A 22638-nucleotide genomic window follows, 5' to 3' on the forward strand; every position below is an offset into this window, starting at 1 on the left:
CAGGACACAACATGATTTAGGCCAGCACTTCCAAAAAAGTATTTTGCAAAATTAAAACTAGTCCTGGCTCATTCAACCTGTAGCTATAGCTGAAACTACAGATGCATATATTCAAATGCCTCTAGTAATGCTGTATTTAAACTGTATTAAAACTATATTTTTGATCCAATATAGACATAAAACCGGTATGCAGATGGACAGTGCTCTGTTCTCACATACTATCATTACCTTGAGTGCTCTAGAACAAAATGAGTTGTAAGAAAACTTGGAAGTTCATCAAGTGTATGTAGAGGAGATGTGCCATTCTAAGGATAACTGCACATTGAAGACATATAACACAAAATGTAAGAACGGCTGTGATGTCTGAATTTACTACAACATGCTGTAACTTCTACGTAGAAATTCAGAATGCAGTAAAAATGCAGTTTTTTTGTGTACTTCATGCATTTATCATCTGTTTGTGTTTAAGTAAACTTGAAGACTTCTTCAGGCTACTGAGTAATTTCCTTTTTCCTTTGCATGCCTCTTTTGAGTTTCAGCAAAGAAAAGGAATTTATAAATCTATAGAAAAGGGATAATATAAATACAGGTTTTTGCTCACCTTGAAAACAGTTTTAATGCCAAAAATTCTTTTTATAATTTCCGCACACATGGCTAGATTTCAGGATTGCAGCAACCCCTTAGGAATCCTAGGCACAAGAATGTCAGAGATAGATAGCAATAAATATAACTCTCAGCCATAAAAATAATTTGTACAGGTTTACACCTGTGTAAATGTACACCTACAACCTCTCTATCTTGTTACGGCATTTTTTATTGAAAAGCCTAGAAAAATTATTTTTAAACTGCTCCTGCCATTGACTCCTCAAAATAAAGGTTGGGGTGAAATCTTTGCCACATTCAAAGGGAAAATTTTGTCACTGATTTCAGTACAGACTGGATTTCATACACAATTCACACGCAGGTGTCATTTAAACAGCTTCTTGATATAACCTTGCAGGCAGCCACTTCTTCTAATGTTTGTCAAATAGAAAAGTTTGAGCTCTTTATAAATATTTAATCATCACAGTCATTCGCGCTCTGGCACTAAGACACTAGGAAAGTCAGTTTAACCTTCTGGGGTCTCTACTGAATGAAAATAAAACTGCTTTTCCTCATACTGCGTGGTCAATCTCAACATTAAACAGAGGCTGCTGGGGTCCTCCGGTGGAAGCACAGGTAAGCACGAATGTTAGTATAGCCCGAGCAGTCATGTTCAGAGTAAAATAACTTTGTTGATTTTAAAGTAGTTTCATTTCAGCTCTAGGCAATGTGATAATATCCCTGCTACTAGTGAGCTGTCTGTTGGATCTCTCTTGTCACTCCTTTGGAGGAACTGATCAGTAAAGCTGGTTACTCCTTATGCGGCTCTTGACTTCCCAAGTTAGTTAGTTTTTCAAGTCTTACCAAGAGCTCAAAGCTTAGAAAATCCTGGGTGCCCTCTCTCTCCAACTTAAGATTTCTTAAAATTAAATGAAATTGAACCATTTCAATATTTCAAAATTAAGTATCTTTGGAAGTTTTTAAATTTCAAATTAAATTTTAAATCTACTTTTTGTTCCAAATGGAATTAATTTTCTCCTCAGCAGGTTTCAGAACTTCAAGTTGTTGCTAAACAGAGAATGGGACTCCTACAATTTGCATTCCTAGCCAGAAAATGGCATCATAAACCAAGAAGTTTGTGAAGACCAAAAGCAACGAATGCTGGTTTCATCTGCGTGTAGGCAATAGGATTGCTAGACTTTGATGTCTAAAGCAGTGTGAGTTTGACAAAGTTTTTCCCATGGACAAAAGCTTTGTAAAACTTGTCTCATGTAGATTTGTTGGTATCTTGTCAAGTGTGTACTACCCTGCTGCTTATTTTCATAAAACATAGCAACCTAGTATCCTGGAAATTTCTACTCCTGTTAAAAGGCTTGAAAACAGCTAAACAGTTCAAAAGTTATTAGGGGGCACAGATGATCTCTGATCGCTTAGGGGTCAGGATGACCTCACATAGCTTGTACCTGTAGGACACAAAGCTAGAATCACACTTTAGGCCCCAAGAAATCACAAGATTGGCTTAGAAATCATGATAGTTCTTTTCTAAGTGGATTTATTTTGCCCTGTTACTTTCTGAAATTTCAGGGAGCATTCATGTCATTCAAAGCTGAGGTTCTCAATGCACCTAGCATTAAATGAGACAAAAACCCCACAGTAGGAGACAAGGGTTGTAACATTGCTCTTCTCTGGGAGATGAGGGAGCAGAACACAAGGAACAAAAATGCTCATATGATTCTTACTAATCATCTTACTTCTTCAGGTGCAGGGCACCTGAAGCAAAACTAAGCAGCCATAGTTTTCTCCTGAAACCAACTATTTGCAAAGAAAAATTGTCAACTGCGAATTTCATGAGAGACTCACTTTCACCCTTCATGGTTCCAAGAAAAATAACAAGCACAGATATGGTAAATAAACAAGGAAAAAATGTTCATGCACAAGAAAGAACACAAATATAGACTGTTGCAGAAATGGCTGTGCAAAAGATAAGTGTGACTGAAAATTCATCATGTAACCGAGTACCAACCATTCAGAGCCTAAAGTCTAACCTAAGCAGTAATATTTTTCAAATCACTAACTTTACCACAGTATCTACTTGCTGGAGCCTGTGTCAGCTACATGGTCCCTGGAAACACAACATTATCAGCATGCATCAGGGTACGAGTTTAGGATCCAGAGGTCAAGATCAGGGTTCCTAGGTGAGTTTCCATTGATATAGTGTTACCTTCTCAAAGGAATTTCTTTCAGCACTTTACACGTGCAAAGATATACTTAAATGACAAGTATATTTTTCCATTAGATTTGAAATTCTTTGGAATAGAACAGTTTCTACCCATGTCTTTGTACAGTGCCTAGTGTACGAGACACCCTATTTCTATTGGCACCCCTAAAAGTCATTGTATCACATAAAAGACTAGTACTATATGAATTCAACTAAGATCTAGGGCATCAGCTGCCATAGACAAAAGGGGAGATCTGGGATGCAATGTTATGCAAGAGTCGGGATTAAATGATCAAAATGGTCCTTCAGGTTTTGAAATCTATGACTTTACAATATCTGCACTTTAGCGCTATATATAAAGACGGATTTAAAGACTTCAGGATTCTAATTTCTATTTTACCATAGTAATTAAGATGAGAATTGAGTCCTTTCCTGCTGTGTCAAAATGCTTTGTGTTGAGTCAGCCCTAATCAGAGTTTCAGATGAAAATTTTCCCTGATGTCCATGGCAAAAATGGCATTAATTTCAAAGGATTAAAAAGTTTATCTGTAGTTTCTTGCTTCTGTTTCCTGCCAGGTAGTTGACATCAAAGAAATTTGATATGGCCAAGAAATAAAAATAGAGAATCCTGGGGTACTAACAAGAAATAAACCAATAACGGAAATAGGAATTCCTATTTATAGTTTTCCATACTGGAAACTACTAATGCAATGGTAATTTCTTACATCTTAGACAGTAGGTGGGAGGGCTTTTTAAAGCATTTCTTTGTGGAAGCTATTATGCGAAGGACATCTATTCAAAAAAAGGACAGATCTTCCATATCATTTCAAAAGGCAGATAACTTGCACTCATTTCTACAGACATATTTAATGTTAGAAAACTTTTTTTATTTTGAATTTCATATAAGTAAATATATTAAGCATGAACTTCTTAAGTACAAGCCACTCTCTCCATTGCGTTCCCAAAAATGAATAGGTCTAAGAGCTAAGCAAGGGTGACTATACACTTGCCAGAAAAAAAAGAAAAAAAAAGCTGATGTGTTATGATGATTTCTGTGCGTTTGAAAGTACACTAGGATATTAAAAAATAGGGCCTTTTTCACTTTCATGAAGCATTATAAGGAAGACCTTGTAGTTGGATAAGAACATTTCTATAACATTTGAAATTTATTTAAAATCTGGTGTGGCAGCCCAGTTGCCTGGGTTATAGTGACACCTTATGGTAGTTTTATTATATACTGCAAATCATTCTGAAAGTTAACATTTAAGTTTAAATGCCATGTCAGCCTGAAATAATGATCTAAATCAGAGGAATTATGTTAAAACAAAAAATTAAAAACGACCTCTTACTAAGAATATTTTCTTATAAATACATTAATTATTATCTAGGACAGAGAATTTCACCCAGTAACTTCAGTGGTTTAGATCATGCAGGCAATTAGAGTACACCGTCATGATGTCTCTTTTCCTCATTAAGTGGATCTGCGGACAGCAGAATTTATAAAACCTGCTTTCTTGTGGCTCTCACTTAGATGGGTTCTCTAGTGCCTGCTAGTTATCGCACTCTACAGCCCTTCCCTCCCGTGGAGTACAAAGCTGGTTCCTCCCTCTAACCAGCCAATGGCTTCCATGCAACTTGTAGGAGCTTTGTATCTTTAATATTTTCATCACACTTTCATCAAACAAGGGCTCAGAGAGAATGGAGGAGAGGGATGAATTGAATGAGCTGTCGCATTAGCCTTAAAAACAGGGCTTAAAATGTGCTACAATTTCCTCAGAAAGGGGAGTTGTGTTTGTGCAGCTGTGCAGGTACTGCTTACTTATCTCAGAATAAAATAAACTCCAGAATAACTTTCATGTCATTACTTCTCATTGAAAAATTGATTATGGCAAATGGAGAAACATAGCTTAAAATGGTAAGTCGACCTTTTATTTCATTGAGCAAAATAAGTGTTTAACATTTGAAATACTGGTAACCTATGTCAATGACTAAATATACTGTCATCTGTTACAATCTATCAATTAAATTAAAAAATTCAAATAGCACATATTTTTGCCAGAAATCACTGAAATCCCTGGCTAAGCACCTAGCACCCAGCTGCAGCTTCTTTTGAAAGAGCCAAAAGAATATCAGTTCTATTTCCATTTAAAAAGACCAGTTCATTTAAAGCTAAGAAACTGAGGGAGACTGAAGAAGCAAAAACACTGTTTTCCCTTATGATGCATGAATAAAAGAGAACTCGAGAAGAATGCAGTTTATCAGCTTCAAAATCTTGAAGGACATGGTGACTATTAATACACAGTTCAGAATTGTGCTTATAGCTACTACTACTATTACTTTTGTCCAAATAAATGAGTTATAAAACACAAAGGTTTGATGACTTTTTTTTTAATGTATCTAGTCTCTAGTTAATGACGTTTTGTGTACTGAATTCATTTAACCCACCGTTCACCAGAAAATGTATGGTACAGCAAAACAGGAGAAAGAAAATGAGTGATTTATTCACCATTCTAATCACAGTCATTCAATCTAATACAGCAGTCATTTCTAACAGAACAAAATATGCAGAGATGAAAAATTCCAATGAATGTGTTGCCATTAAATTAAATCTGAGCTCAAGCAGCTGCTCTTCATTAACAATAGTTGTCAGAACCAGTTAAGCTCTTTCATGGGACAACAGCAGCCAGCGCCTTACGCACCGGCAATTTAGCAATGTGAACAGAGCGGGCTGGCAGGGCGCACTGTTTCAAAGAAAACAGGCCTATTCCTATGGGGCTGGCACCGGATATTTTGGCGTTTAGGCAGACAGCAGTTGTCGGTAGTCACGGAAATAAACCATCCTCTGCTACCAGATGTCGGAGTGGGGGGACGGACCCGGAGTAACGATGAGTCTCAATATGAGTATGGTCGTTCTCCCTTTATTAGAGCTTACACAGAATATATATAGACAAGCAATAAGCATGCACTAGCAATAGCTGTATGATTGGTTTACAGCTTCTGTTCACGTGCCTAAAGCGGATATATGATTGGTGCAAGGTTGCTGTTCATGTGGAGGGGCTTGTCAGCCCCCTCCTTTACTTAAGTTTACCACTACTTGCCTTTCCCTTTTGTAATGGTCTAGGAATGTTCAAGGACAGTTCACATAGCTGTGGGATCCTCCCTTCATCATGAAGGCAGGATTGCTCACTTCTAAGAGATCACGCCCTTTCTCACTTAACCATTCTTCCACAAGCAGTTGTCACCCTCCTTTCTCCCTTGCTTCAGCCGTTCCCTGAATTCTTCCACTTTGCTCTGATTTTTACATTTTTAAAGCAACAAAAGTTTTACTTTTATTGTTTATTCTTACACACCATGGCCTTAAACTCACATTAAGGAGACACAGAGACAGACAGGAACAACTCCTGGCTGTGTGGTAACTGGATACAATTAGTTCCCGACGCCAAAGCCCTAGGTTGTCAGGTCAAAGATAAAAATGCTATCGTTAATGTTGTGAGTAGTTTCAAAAGAGCTTCTCCTTTAATTATCCTTGATTTTAATGACTAATTACTGCAGAAGAGTGTAAAACCTAGTCTTTTAAACGTTCTGCAAATGATTACTCTCTACTGCATTTTAACAAATTCTGTTAAAAAGGCCAAATGATGTTTAAGGCACAAGCAAAAAACCTAACCAGAAAAGCATCAGAATACATAAGTAGACACAGGCAGACCATTAAATCTCTGTTGCTTCCAAGTTCACAAGTGTTTGCTCCATGTCTACAACTGCCATAATTTGCAGTAACAAAACACATTAGTGCCATAGTGATACACTTCAGAAGCAGATATGCTACAGAGGATAAAAGGTTAAAAAAAAAGTTTCTAGTTTAAAATTCATGCCTAAAATACATAGTAAATTCTTTTACAGATACTGAATAAATGTATTTATTTAACTGGTCACAGGTTTGTCCACGGTAGGAGTTTAACTGAATCCCTGGTTTCTAAGTTTTGGGGTAGGTTTTGCACAATTAATGAATCGGCATCCACCTTGTCAGACCCCTTTGGGGTCAAAACCCCAGATTTTGACATGGGCTTAGCGTGCCTTCAGAACAGGTGAATGCTAATTTTAGAGACATCTAGTAACTCAGTTTTTCCCCAGGACTTTTACTCTTTGCATGAGAACAATACGTGCCCCCATTTTACAGATGTCTGGACAGCAACAACTCAAAGAAAAAATTCAAAATGAATTTGCTGTAGGTTAAACTATATTTCAAACAAAATATAAAGTCATATGTAAGTCTTCTACATAAGTTACTATTTGTTAATTTTATGGAAATTTAAAATAAAAATATCTTCCAACATGAAAATATGAAAAGTTCATTTATTTCCATAGGCAACCTCATTCACAGTACAAAGTGATATGAATTCCTTGAAACGGTCACTGTAGCTTTTACATATTTTTAAAGTAACTGATCTAAAAGTTGATACAAGAATAAATTTGTTTTTGAAGAGCTGTCCAACAAACCAGAGATATACTAATGTCATGCTTACGACAGTTCTGATTATGAATCACAGCTGACACTATAACAACGTCACTTCATACACCTCATGGGAATTTTTATGTTTTACAATCTAAACATAAAACTGCCACTAGTACAGAGACTGTACGATTAGACAAATAAGCAAGTATTTTGCACAAGGCCTGAGTTCACTATATCACATTAAAGCAGTTTGGATTTACAACTTCACCTCAGAAATCTGTACAGCAGTTAGAACCGTTCCGGAGGACTTAAAGACGCCACAACTTCAGGGGCTTATTTGTACTGTTAAGTGGGAGGCCTGGGAGTCAAGGGGATTTGACATACGAATCCGAGGTTTTAGTGCCTGGTGTAATTCCTCGCACAGCAGTCAAAACCTAATGGAAAGATACATACAAAGCAAGACCTCACTTGAAAATTAGCTAACGCACCTGCAATTCTCCAGATCGGTTTCCTCACGAGTATTTCAGAATAAAAGTTCACGACGAGTATATAAAATGCAGCATATCTCTTATTTTAGCAAAGACCAAAAAAAGGGTCACATGTACAACATAATCTTGCTGCCCTCCTCTGACATTTCTGTCATTTGAAATGGCACAAAACAGCGATATCCCAACCCTCCTCCCCCCAAAATAAAAAACTCCTCATCAATAAACAAAGGTAATTTGAAAGTCCAAAAATGTCATCTGCAACGAGATCCAGTGTTCCTAAATTTGTTTTTTAAAAAAAAACCTTCATTTTCTGCTCAAATCATGTAGATGTGGACTCACTAACCATATGAATTTATAATACCTAACAAAAGGATCACATAATTCATTGTACCCTGTGGAATTTGACTCAAATTTAACTTCTTGTTTAATTTTTGCTCTCATGGTGCAACGTAGCTGAATCAAGTATTACCCTGTAGTCTAAATACACACTTACCTTCCTAGTTACTGACATACACACAACAGAGTACAATACAAAAATTAACTCGCACATTTATGTTCTTGCTTCAAAGGCTACTGCGATATTTGTGAAACAGGTGGAACAGGTGATGCTAAAAAGACAAAACTTAACAGAAAAGGAAAGTTTTAAATAATAAGGCCTAAATGTTGCACACTGATACATCAAAAAATTCTGCTTTTTCCTTGGGGTACTCAACATTCGGGCAGACCTGTAAGGCCACAGCATCCCTGCAAGGCATCTCTAATTCACATTACAGCTAGGGGAAAGAAAGATACAGTATATTCATTAAAACAAACTAGGGAATCCTATCCCATCTCCCAGTAAAATTTCTCTCCTCACCCCTCCCAAATAACTGGCGGACTCCCTTACCTTTCCAAAGGCTCCTCTGGTGTTGCTGTCCTCCTACATAAGCAGGGTATCTTTGGACTTTTCCACAGGCTGTTCTGCACCTTATCCACCAGACTTGTGTGAAAAGGAATGGAAAAATCTGCTCCCTTGCCCTTCCTTGAAATAACACTTGCCATTTCACTCCCTATTTCCCTCCCCTTGAGAGAGGCAGGCCTGGGGGCTTCTAAGCTAATTGGCAAGTCACTCGTTTCCAAGTTCCTCTCAGCCAGCCCTGGTAGAGGAGGTTTTTCAAGTCTCCTTAATACAAGTCAGCCCATTCGGAGGATTAGTTTGTTTTCTAAAATTAGTTTTTTAAAAAAATGCTCCAGAGACTTTCATACTTAAAAAAAAAAACACACATTGAATCAACAATTCTAACATGGAAAAGTCTATTGACAGTATAAAAGCGTTCATTTAGGTTACACACCAGGATAGCCAAAGGACAACTAATGCTTATACTTAAGATGTGCAGCTATTTCCATCTCTCTTCTTTGCATTTCTCCTTTTGTAGTAAACATATTATAGCTAAATCCGTTAAAAAATAGGAACTTATTCCCCCCTCCTTTTTATCCCTCCTTTACAGACTAACATAAAGTAAGTCAAGTGGGCTGCAGTTAGGTCCAAACCCTGCTCTCAGTTCTACACTGCTAATGAAGATCTGCTCAAGATGATATGGGTGCACAGGGCGGGGGGGCCGTAAGGTAATGATACAACCTGCCAGGCTTCCACATTTTTCTTTTAAATTAGGTTGAATACAAAAGGCAGAGATTTGGTGTAATTTATAATACTGTTCAGGGCATTATAATATTTATTTTATATCAAGTTACTTTTTCAGGGAAAGAATTTGCAATTTTGGAGATCAGATATCAACTTCCCACCTGTGTTCTCCATTCTGTATTCCGTTAGGGCTAAACAATTCCCACTGCTTCAGGGTTCAGCAAGGAAAAAGATAAAAACAAATACAAGGAAAAGAATGGTCTAGATGTAACACTGCTTTCCATCCAAGTCCAGACACAGAAGGCCCTGGGAATGCCCCTATTCTTTAATACCGTCCCTTCCTCCCACTCATTCCCTACCTCCCACTGGATCTGAAGCACAACTGTTGCTCTCCAAAAGTGGTATTTACTCTGGCCACAACACAAATCTTCCAGGCTCTTGCAGAGCCTCAGAATGACAATTTGCAAGTGGAGAGATCAACTGGACAAGTTTTCCTAAAGAAAAGCTATTACGGCAGGAGCCAAGAGGCACATGGCCTTGGTGACTTACCTCTTGTAACTCCTCTTCCCTTTAAGTTAAGCAGAAATAATTAAAGAAGTTCACACATATACAGTTTCCTGTCTCCCTAAGCACAAAGCATCTACAAGGAAGAAGGATTTGGCCCCCTGATTTTAACTGAAATTATTTTTCAAATTTTATTTTTAAATAACTGGAAAAAATTCCTATCATTTCCATGAGCACCTTTTTCAATTTTCTTTGTTATTATTCTTCTACTCTGGCCATTCTGAAAATTGCTGCAAGTAGCAGAAATCAAAACCATGTTCTGAAATACAAAATACAAAACATTTCATCTTACTTGAGCCAGATAAAGATCTTATTCCAACACATTACCACTGCACAGAAGAGCCCCTCTTAATTTGAACCTACAGGATTTTTTGGGTTTGTTTTTACAAAATACACTGTATTCTCAAATAGCCCATGCCAAAAGCACATACCCCCAAACCCCACAATTTAAGAGGTCTGGAATATAAGATGTGATAAAAAATTTGTAGTTAACTTTCCCTCCAATAAGTTAAATCCAAATCCAATTCTGAATACTCCCAGTCCAAGAGCATCAGGGACTGAAACCCCAGATCAGGCCATTGGAGGTTAAACCTGCCTTCACTATGGATGTATTAATATAATGCAGGGTCAAGTCCTAAGAGATGTTATTTTAATATAATCTTATTTTCCAAATAATTTAGAGGAATACAGATTCAAGTAATTCTTCAAAGTTTTGCCTTATGTTACCCTAAAAAAACGTAGCTTTCAAAAGCTGACATAAAAAAGAAGACTTTGTGTGATACAGAATGTAGAGTACCAGTAACTGTAGATGAACTTAAATAATATTGTAACAGTTCTAGTATTGTATTTAAGTTACATAGATATCTTAACATAACCTACAACGTTTACCATGAATACTAACAGAACATAAGCATCACAACATGTTAGGCATTGTTTTCTAAACCACAATTTCACTGGTCCCGGGTATTTTGAAATAATATGACTAAGGCAGGAACTATAATACATAAACAATTATTTAAGAAATATGCTTAATGCTATTACTGCTGAGAACCGTGGAAATATAACAAAATATAAGTCACATTTACAGCATAAGGCCCTTTGGTTTCTTAAGCAGCAAATGAAAGAACAATTTCTTCAGTGAAAGGCTTTGAAAAATAAAGTACGTAGGCTTTCCATAAAAAAGGTAACTAGTTCTTTCCTTCTCAAAATAGCCAGCTATACTCTTCAAAATATTATGTAAGAAAGTTCCTGAAATTCCTAGGAAAGAAAAAGCTAAAACCCAACTGTATTATCTGACAGAGCAGAGATTCTATCATGGGCAAGCTGAACATCTACCTTCTGGGAAGTAGAAGAAACTACTGCTTGGTTTTCTGGACAGCTTTATTAAATTTGGAATAATACAATAAAAAGGATTTGAAATATCTGTGTATTTACCATGTATTCTACAGCTTACAAATCTGTATTTGAGAACTCACTTTATATTCATCTATCCTTCATAAGGACTTGAGTTAAAAAAAAATAAAAAAGCAATAGTTTATTCTAATCAAGGCAATTAATGGCAATCTGCTTTTTCACACAACCATATGTAACACTTCTACCAGGCAATCCTTCCCAATGGAGCCAAAGACTATGAAGTAATTCAAAATATTTCTGTGTAATTCAACCAATTGTAACAAGTTGGGGCAGTCAGCATTTGAACTTTACAGAGAACATTTTTTCTAGGTGGTTCCATAACTACTCATATTTTTTTCCCCCCACACTGGCTGGAAGCAGTATCAAATTAGCCAAAACACAGAAATACATAACAAATGTGATCAAGTATTTTAAAGTATTTTAAAATCCTGCTTAAGTGGTATGGGGCTTTTGCTATGGGGCTGGTAACTACAGTCTGACATTATAAAACAGGACGTAAACCATTATGTCCATTGGAGCAGTGTTCTTCCTCTATCCCAAATTTGTACTATCTTTTAAAATCATTTCTTATGCCTCCTGAATATTGTGGTAGTCAACTACCACATTAATCCTAATTTTCTCATAAGAGAAGAAAGTCAAAATATTTTATTTTCTTAGCCTGCAGTATAGTTGTGGATTAGAGGTATTTCTATGTAACATGGCTAACAAAACTATCTGATGAAGCATGAGTTGACTTTTCACATATCGTCATAAGTCATAATGACAGTTTGTGCCAAATTCAGGCCACACAAATCATCAAGAGTTGAATTTAGCAGACACTGAAAAGACTGATCCATAGGATAGCACTAAATTGTATTCACTAGCATCATTACCCTCTAACCATTTTTGTTTAATTAAAGAAATAAAATTTCATATAAATGCAGGAGTTGATTGAATACATTTCTGAATAATTTTGAAATATTTAGCTTCTTTTTTGAGTGAATATATACATCCTACCTCCAATGCTCTGAAGTTGGGTAAAGAGAAGGAAAATCATTATCACATAACATGACTTTGCACTTATGTTTTCCACTGCATTACCAGCACAATGTAAAAACAGTCTTTTTCTAGTGCAAAATTCTTTATTTTGCTGAGTGGAAAGTTTCCCCAAGTAATACTTTTCCTAATCAAAAAAGATGTTAATCAGCTTACCCATGATTCAAATTTTACCAACCTTTAAAAGAAGAAAATAAGACATTTTACCCAAAAAGATCTTTTAAGTCATTGCTAGCTGAGCTGCTGTTTGTCATCGTGTTTGCTGGTTGTGCAAAGTTCTGAGGAGTAAAGAAAGGATTACCCTGTATACCAAAGCCAGGCTGTCCTATCATGTTCATCTGAGGTCCCAAGACTGAACCACTTGCACTTGGGGACCCTTGTGGGGGTACAAACTGATTAACCCACTGGTTTGACTTCTGTTGAGCCAGCTGTTTCATACTGACTTTGGGTTTTTGAGGACCAAAAAGATTATCTAAAGCAGACATATCTGGGGGTCTGTTTTGTTGCGTCAGTGGAGAGACTGCAGATGTAGCACTCATAGGACTGTAATTTGGCATATTGGCGGTTGGTACAATGTTCATCTTGGTTGTTCCTGCTGCGCTTGGACCACCAAAGAAATTCTGAGTGGTGGGACCAGTTCCCATACCGAATCCAGCAGTCTGAAAACCCATACTAGTATTTAGTCCGTTTGTTATACTTCTCTTTGTGCTGTCAACGGGTGATGAAAATCCCCTTCCAACACTCATACAAGGGACAGAAGAGAAGCTGTTTGAAGATGCAACTTTAGTTTTGTTGATTGATGTCAAAGATGACATATTATCTATCAAGGTATCTGTCAAGTCTTTTGTCTGCAAAATACAATGTAGTTAGACACTTTTTCTTTACAGACACACTAGCAACAATCTTTATCATTGCTCCTGCAGTTAATATAGAAGTGGCATTGATTTTTCAGGAACTGGAATTTATTGCATTGAATTAGGCATTAAATGGAATTGCACACAAGAGCAATTACGTTATTTTCATTCTTCGCTACTAGAAGTTCAATTGTTTTGTAATCTAGTTTCACTACTAAGACTATACACACCAAGTACTACTGTGCCCATCTGATTACATGCCTCATCCCTATCCCCCAAAACCTTTGTATATTTAGTTAATAAAATCTTCAGAGCAAAATCTTATTTTCTATGTGCTTTTCCCACATCTAGAGTAATGGGCTTCCAGGAGTGATGTCATCTTTGAAAACTACTACAATTTAAAATGTTGGAAATATAGCTAATGATGCAAATGGAAGGCAGATTACAATTTAGTTAGTTTTTCTCAACTCTACCATGTTACTACCAGTGATAACGAAGGTGAATCGCAGGGGGAAAAGTGCTAATTGCGGACAGTACTTCTAAGGAAAAAGCATCACAGCTGCAATGGAAACAATGTAGTAGTTCATTATCTCTCACCTGCTTCAATGGAGGTGTTATTGCAGTCGCTTGTGGCTTTAGAGGCTGCTGGCTTTTCAATTTCTGTGCCTGTTCTTGTTCTTTAGCTAACTTTTGCTTTTCCTCAAGTGTAAGTGATGCCTTTAAAAGGGAAAGTACTGACAATAAGCTGGACAGCATAGGTATTTATGTTGTTATGTTTATTTCATAAATAGCACTGCCATTTCGACAATGTGTGGTAGAACAATAGGCATTATTTATATAAAAATTAAGTGACTAAGCACAAAATCTATTATTACATTTATCATACTGTTAAAAAGTACTTAGGGCAAATAAACACAATATTAAAGGTAGCATGATGATAAGTTCTGGGCAGGCATCAAATAAATAGATATTTCATCACAACAAAACCATTTTAGCTTTGACTTCTTAATACTGGACATAAAAAAAAAAGTGTTCTGTTTGGTTTTTATTTTTACATGAAGACTTTACCAACTGTCACTTGATAAAGAACTACAACTGACAGTGCAGCTGGAAAGGAAATTGTATGTTAATAGCCATGAGAAGGATGTTTTAACAGCATAGCACTTATAAGGGTAAGCTATTTCATGTCATGCTTTTTCTTTGCTTCTTTTACTTATCCCCATATTTATTGCTCATTTTCACTTTTAATTTTTATAGTAAATCTCAGTCTCTATTACTACGTGAAATTCTATATTTGATCTTCATTTCCTTTTGTAATTTTATAATGATGTTGCCCGAGCATTTTGATGTTTATAGCTAAATCCACTGCTGAAGTTTCAGTATAACTCATTATACCTGTAACTAAGGAGGAAGAAAATGGTCCAAAAATGTATAATTTCAGTTGATGCATACTTTGCACAAAGCTATTTTCAAGGACAGGTTTTCACGGAAATTCAAGGCTGTGGTTTAAACATTTTTTAGTGCATTTGCATATGTGACTACTCGGGGTTGTGCTAGGCAAAAGCTGTTAGTTTTTCCTTCAAAGCCTCAAATCTGAAAAATATTTACACATAGTCTTCTTACGCACATCAGCCTTGTATTAGACAGATGCATATAACAGAACTCCAAAACAAAAAAACCCACACCTTTTTCTGTTTTGATGACAACTCGTTCTCTTTACTGTCAGATCCACTAGTTAGAAGGTCAGTTCCAGTATTATTAAATACCTTGTCAATCTGTTTAAATTAAAAGAAACAAAATCATAAGTTATTTGAAATGTTGTAATTTAAGGTGATGCAAATACTGACTAGGTGATTTTTAATTTCAAACTTCTATATGTAACTAATGCAATAAAATACTATTTCTTACCTGATTACTTGTACTGGTAGATCTTGCCTCTTCAGACACACTCATTTGATTAGCTATATCCAAAGATCTATACAGTACAGAGTATATATATTACAAAACAATAACTGTACAGTCACATCCACAACACTAATTCAGCAATGCAGATTATTCTTCTGCATTTAAACAATATCAAAAAAAAAGTATTATCAGAGCCCTACCATATTCAGAATAGCTGTAGGAGACTGAAAAATGTTAATATTCTAAAGTGTAAAGGTTTCCTAATGATCATTTCAAATGGTCTTTCTTACTGCTTTAAATGGGGTAATATAGACTTCAGATAGCAAGTTAATTTACTTCAAAAATTTCAGCTCATATCAGCCTCCATAAAATAGGCATGGATATCTTCAAATACCATTGCCTTCTAAAGGTCTGCTGTGTTCATGTTTCTCCACTGTGGTGTGTGTTCTCAGTAACTACAGAAAAGCAACTATTCTTAGTATATAGACATAAAACCAAACTAGTGGAGCTCAGTATGAACTTTTATATTTCACAAATTCATTCAAAATTACAGAATAAATTAATAAACTGTGACTTCACAATGTAAGCGTAAAGGATTGTTCTTAATAAAACAACTGATGCCATAATAATACTATCATTCTAAGACTCATAAATCTTTGCTGACAATCATGTTTATCTGAGGTAATTCCCAGTTACTGAAGTGAGAATTACCAAGATTTTATGTTGCTGTGGATAGAGTTTTCTCACATTTCCTAAAAAGATGAACTGAAATTTCTCTCTCCTCACTTGCTCTTTTCCTAGCACATGAGCAAACAAACACTTACTTCTGTTGTTCTTGCATGACATGAAGCTGTTCAAGTTTTGTTTTATGCTCTGCCTCCAATCTATTAAGCATATCTTTTATAACACAAATAAAAGAATTGAACTGTAAAAGAAACATACAGGAAGTTTGGGTTTTGCAGTGACAGAATCAAGACATTTAGAGCTTAAAAACTAATATCACATAAAACTCACAATATATAATGTCAGATAAACTGCACATTTTAAATAATTTATAGTACAGCTTCACTACCTTGGATGACATAGCCAGCTACAAACAGAATGTATACTGAAATAGTGAAAACAATATATAAGCTAAAAAAAAAAAAAAGTGAGGCAACCTAGACAAAAAAAAAAACCCAAAAGATCACAATGAACATTACTAATTTGTTTTCCAGAAAAATTGTATTAGATATTCTATTTCCTAATTAATTCATAGCAGCATGATTGCACTTCTATACTATCTGCAATATTTACAAACAAAACTAAGAGAAAAAAGATTAAGACTGTAATGTAGCTTTTTATTTGGATTGTAACTGTTAGTTAGCTAACTTCTTCACCATGATATTTGGAAGGCAGTGTATTCTTACTCCAGGAATTCTTTGTCTCAGATTTGATTTAATCTCATTCAGTTTTCTCCCAAATATTTTGCAGTGTATTTCAAAAGCAGCACCATCCATCCATTTTAAATGTCCTGCTAACCTTATCATGATAACTTTATTTTTCTTATGTCTCTTCATATTCTACAGTAATATCACCAAGTTTAACAGTTCAGCTGCCTAGTAACCTCCCAATTTTCTGTAGTGTAAAATATGCAAGGGAACAGATCAAGCAACTTATAAATTGTTTTCATTTCCTCTATTTTTAGCCCCACAATTTGATACATTTAGTTACTGCTTCAGGGCTAAGCTACTGCTTTAGGACTGACAGATACTAGTCAGACCTACCCTAAAACGTCAGAAACAACCTAGTGATTCTGACCTAACCACTCAAACACCTATCCACCATAACAGAAGTCTGTTAGTTGATAAAATTTTTCATTTAAAAAACACATTTCAGTTTGAAGGCTTAACCTTTTTTTTTGGCAATTACTAGTGAAAATGTTAGCAATACAACTTTAAAATCTTAAAAGATTTTAAAAATTTAAAGACTTCAAAATGTAAAAAGTAAGTAAAAAGCTAGGATATACAACTGATATACAACTTTAGAAATGTGATGGTATTCATTTTGAAATTTTATACTATATCAGTTAAATCCACTAAATAAACAACAACCTTTAAGCATGCAAATACAGTAATATTGGAAGCATTTTTCACAGACTCAGTCGTATAGAAATCCACAAATTCTTCTGTGACAACAGTTTAAATCAATTATCTACCAGTTTATCAAGTAAAAGCATGCAAAATAGTCATGTTCCTACCTGATTGAGATTAAGATTGTTCTCAATACTAAGAGGAATCAGATGGGGCAATACTTTTCCTGCAAGCTGCTCTTTGGTAATTCCCAACTTCTTATGAGTAAATGTACATTTGTAAATACCTGACATACAACATTAAAATACCAAAATTGGTAAGTTTAGTAAATACTGTAAACAAACTCCAAGAAAGTTGCACTCTCTGTTGGTACTGATAATCTGAACATCTGAATACATTGGTTCTGTGTGCAACCAAGCACAAACAAGATAGAAAAGCCATAAAAATGAAGCATTCATCCACAACATAAATGTATTATAACAAGAGGCTTTGCTAACATTCAGAGCAAAAGAAAAGTCCTGGAGGCCCAAAGTAATACTTTGCAGCTATGAAGCCCAGTATTATTAGTCAAAGTATTGTTCTGGTCTGTTATCTGAGAATATGGGTCTTCAAACAGATCATCACAAGCAACTGAGTTACCACAAATTAACAAATTGCCACTTTGTAATTGTGCTCCATTAACTAAGAAGCTGTTCACTCCCGGCACATTGCAAATGGTTTGTGGTGCACACATGGTTAGTGAACTACCACACTGCTCTCGGACTGTATTTTCCAAAGACTCTTACCTGGAAGTTTAGGACTGTGTTATACATAGGATCAGAAACCATGCACGGTCCTTATCTGGTTTAAAATCAGTGAAAAAGGAATGAGGCACGAGGGATCCAACGTTAAGCCTACCAGTTTTATAGTGTTTCTGACAGCAGGATTCCTGTATGCTTAAATAAGTCCACTTTTGGTGGCGAACACTGAATATACTGGCACAACAGAGGAAGAAGCTTTCCTCACTTTCCATGTTACTACCAGTACTTTGAAAAAAAAAAAAAAGAGGATCCAATGTATCCAAAATTGACTTCAGCTCATCATTTCCAAACTAGGGTTCAGCTGCTTGCTGTAGCTGAGTAGAATTCAGGAATAATACAACTAAGGTAGAAGATACACTATCCCTCATTCTCAGACATCAGGTGCAGATTAAAGCTGCAGGGATTAAGGGAAAGAGGGCAACTTTAATTTAGTACTGATAGATGCACACTTGATGACTGAGAGCAAATTAAAAAAGTGCTACCATCTCATATTTGTTACAGTGCTATAATGAGGGCTGCTGCCTCTACAGCTTGACTGTTACAAATGGTCTTCTGCTTACTACTTTGCCGTAAGAGAAATGGTCACTGTCTCCCACACTTGGTAACGCAGTCACACCTCTCCTTGGCAGTGACTCTGGTCATCTGGTCTTCTCACGAGCCCATTCAAGCTGTTAAAAGCACGTATCCTGAGTTGGACAAGTGCCACAGTGGCACTAGAGAACAACTGGGAGTGAGGCCTGCCCTTCCAGAAGTAGCAAGCCACCTGTTTATGTTAGCTGTTTTTGAAATCTCACCCAGAGCACGCTCCATTTCAGTGCAAAGGCAGCCATGTCTTTGTTTAAAAGGCAAAATTCATTTAACAAAAGCTGTAGCAAAGAGCAATAGATTCATAATAGATAATCATTCACAGCATCTGGCATGCAAGAGTGGGAAGTGAAAGCAACAGTAGCATCTTAAAAGCTCCAGCAAAGTGCTCAGGAACTGAAAGAGGACAGATTTGATGCTGCTCTGAGGGAAACCACCCCTCTGGCTGGGTGGGCCATACAGTCCACAAAAGTGTCACAGCCCAAGAACTGCAGAGTATTCGGGACTGTGTTGGGCCCTCAGGACTACAAATATATGGACTAGTGACAGAAGTACCAGCAATACATTAGGTAACTGAACAGGGACCTACCTAAGAAGGAGAAACAAACCATTTTAGCTAGACTATGCAAACATTATCTATCATATTATCATATTATCAAATGATTATACAGAAAGCTCTGAGATTACAACATCAAAATACAAAAAGAGGAGAAAATTGAAAATATTAGTTACCTAAAATTCCCATTAGCACTGCAGGTTCCTTGGATGGAATTTGTTGTAGAAAAGGTAGAATATCATCAAGCACAAACCATTTATCTAAGTACTCCAAAATCTTTCCTAAGCACACTAGTGAGTTTACCCGGACCTACAAAGTATGATAAGAATTAAAGAACATCTTAACTATTCTTTTGCCTAAGAAAAAAGACACATGAAACTCATATTTACGAGAAGAAGGAAGGTGCTTCTGAAACTACAACCTTCATATCTGAAAATTCAAGGCGAGTTTAAAAAAAAAAACATTTTGTATCATTAAAGGAAAATATAGAATTGCATACTGCTCACAAGACCTTGGCTTTTCTGCAGGACAAACACTGTTAACATACAATATGCTGGAGCATACTACTGTTAAAGTAAAAATCTTGAAAAGAAATCAGGGCATATTGATGGGCTTCTCTTTAAAGAAGCAAGAGCAGAAAAGCCAAAGTAATTACAGGTAATTTTACATTTTCTGAAGACTGAGAAAGAGATAAAATTATTAGGATACTTACAGCAAGAGAAGAAGTTTGCAAACATGCATTTTTAATTCTTGGAATCAATGAATTTTTCATTGATGGGTAATCTATTAGATTGGCAAATGTGGGAATTATGTTTAGGCAAAGCTCCTATAAGAAAATATTCCACATAAGTTTAAAAAGAAACATGCATGTTTACTATAAAAGTAATACTAATATTACTCAAGTTCGAAATCAATTTGTCTTTCCAAGTATTCCTTTTAAGGAAATACTCATCATGTTCACTAAAATGAACTTAATCTATCAGACTCACTTAGAAATAGCTACAATAATACAGCGTCATGATATGCAGATGGAATATTAGAAAATGGGTCAAGCAAATATAAATGAATATTATCAGTAACACTCTGCAGCAGCACAATCATAGACTGAAAGATAAAACAGTATATCAATATGAAATATACTTAAGCAATAGAGGAAAAAAAATACCCAATTGCAGCCAAATCTCAAAAAATAGAGACAGCAACGTTAAACACAAATTGCAAGGAAATACCTGAGTAACTAAACTCCTGCTGCAGAAAAACCTCAAGCAGATATTTAAAAACAAAAACCTTTCTCCATAATATTGGAAAGGCTTTGCAAGGCTGAAAGTGACATCTGATTATCCAAATCCTTCTTTATCTAATAATTTGTTTGTTCACCTCCCCTACACACTCCTGAATGCTTATGGCTAACAGAAAACTAATTTCAGTGGAAGAGTGATTTCCAAAAGGAAACCTTTCTCTTTTCCTTAAAGGAAAGAGAAAAGATTAGTTAGACAGTTTTAAATAAAAGCTGAAATTATGACACCTGAATCTGAATTGAAGGTGCTTCCAAGGCTCTATAAACCATTGGTAGAACGCTGTTCTTTATTTCATCAGGTGGAGTTTTGGTTAGGAGCAAATCCATTTTTTGCAGGAAGATCAACAGGATCTATTAAAAAAAGGACAGTTCAGAAGCCAAAAGATTTTAACTCCACCAACATACACTTAAAGTTTATTGCATCATGTCATTAAGACTTCAGAAGTTTTCTTGTAACTCAGTAAACGTGATCACTTACCATGTTGCTTGCCTGAAGGCATGGAAGACAAAAAACACTGACATATTATTGCATTTTAGAAACATCAAATACAGATCAAATAAAATATGTATATTTTAGAATAATCTTTCTAAAATAAGAAATCATAATGGTTTGGGGAAAAAAAGGGGGAGGGTCTTGTTTCAGTTTAGAACACTGTTTTCTGTTAAAATTCATCCACAGAAAATCTTGATATACATGTCATTATTGAAAAAGCTAAATTCCTCAAAAACTATGGATAAAATGCAGTTCTCGAGGTGTTTGATCACAAATCCACCTATACAAGCTGGATTCCTCTATATCTGGAATTGAAATTTAGACTCAATGGAAAGAACATTACTACTATATGGACACAAAATAGCTTTATTCCATTTCACACAGAAGTAGTATATCACAAAATGAAAAATCCCAAGCAAAAAAATTTCACATCAGGTTAAGTTCACATCAGGTTAAGTGGGATTCATCTGGCTTATGTTTAGCTGTCTGAAAGTTAGCTGCTGTTTAAATGAAATATCCAGGCTCAGTCTTCAATACGGAGAGCTGCGTAGCCAAAGTTAATCTCTCTGTCTGAGATAGGTGAGACAACTTCCACAGGTCCCACTGACACATCTCCATTGATATCTAGACTCCTTTTATAAAATAGGTTAGAGTAAATGGATAAACTATAGTGAGAGGCATCACATTCATAATAAAAAGCCAAGTATTTCATAGGAGGGAAAGATTTCAATTTTTAAGTATAAAAACCATGTAACAAACAGAGCTTATACATCAAATAAACAGAAGCATCAGAGTCTAGAAGTACAAAAGTACCAAGACTAAATATAAGTTTTTCCCCTTTCCTCTACAGGGAAGGGAATGAAATTCTTTCAAGTGGTAGTTAATGTGGGGTATCTTGTTGTATATTTATAATTATGTAATCTATCCACACATGTGCGCACACACATGCACACACTCAGTCTCTCATTCATTCATTCATTCATTCATTCCCTGCAATACCCTGAACTCTGGCAAAACTAGGGTGAGATGGACCAGACCAGTTTTAAATTCAGATTTTATTTGTCCTAAACATGGCCTTTCAAAACTTAAAATAACTACTTGTACTACAAACACTCTTTTCTAGCAACCCTGTAATTTCTATGTTCTGTTAGCCAAACAGTTTTGGGAGAGAAGGATTGTTTGATTGTTTTTGCAAATTTGAAAAAAGAGATGAATGAATTTTGTTATTCAACAACTAGAAAAGCTTTGCTAAAAATAAGAAGCAGCTGTTTCAGCAGACCACTGGTAAACTAAACAGTACTGAATAATCATTTAGTTTTCATAGAACTATTCAGCTGTTTTCCACTACTCTGGCTGTAAATTCTTTTCAAATAAGATAATGTAAATCAGAATTGTTTTTATTATCTCTCACCACCTGTATCCTTAACTAGAATGTAATTTATGCTGTTCTGGTGAACTCTTTTTTTTTGTGTTCTAGCAAAATTTTTGACAATTTTTATCCATTTAAGTAAAAACTAAGATGACACACAGTAACAAAGACACCACCTATAAAAACATAAGCAGCAGCAGCAGTTGCACTATAAACAATAATACCGAAGATTTATTTCATTCATTAGCATAGAGCCCAATACTTGTTAAGCTACACTCTGGCGTACCGAATTAGAATATGAATTTACAGTACATCACATGCTAACTCCTTATG

The 22638-nt window shown here is 35.7% G+C and overlaps 1 protein-coding gene across 5 annotated transcripts in view; it reads right to left on the reverse strand.

Annotated features, from left to right (window-relative positions):
• Positions 1-7139: 7139 nt before the first annotated feature.
• SCYL2 (SCY1 like pseudokinase 2) overlaps positions 7140-22638 on the reverse strand; it is a 41539-nt gene continuing 26040 nt past the window's right edge. For 3 of the 5 annotated variants that reach the window (XM_067311972.1, XM_067311950.1, XM_013947634.2), the window contains 10 exons: positions 20672-20794; positions 19859-19972; positions 19323-19455; positions 17373-17491; positions 15958-16058; positions 15137-15203; positions 14914-15003; positions 13826-13945; positions 12582-13222; positions 7140-10185 (listed from right to left, as the gene is read on the reverse strand). In XM_067311972.1, coding sequence (XP_067168073.1) covers positions 10173-10185; positions 12582-13222; positions 13826-13945; positions 14914-15003; positions 15137-15203; positions 15958-16058; positions 17373-17491; positions 19323-19455; positions 19859-19972; positions 20672-20794 — 1521 coding nt within the window. In that variant the 3' untranslated portion in view covers positions 7140-10172. Of the gene's footprint in view, positions 10186-11288; positions 13223-13825; positions 13946-14913; positions 15004-15136; positions 15204-15957; positions 16059-17372; positions 17492-19322; positions 19456-19858; positions 19973-20671; positions 20795-22638 lie in introns of those variants that run through there. The other 2 variants (XM_067311966.1, XM_067311956.1) reach the window with 2 other exon arrangements.

Source organism: Apteryx mantelli, chromosome 1 (genome assembly GCF_036417845.1).
Source record: "Apteryx mantelli isolate bAptMan1 chromosome 1, bAptMan1.hap1, whole genome shotgun sequence".
Lineage (NCBI taxonomy): Eukaryota > Metazoa > Chordata > Aves > Apterygiformes > Apterygidae > Apteryx > Apteryx mantelli.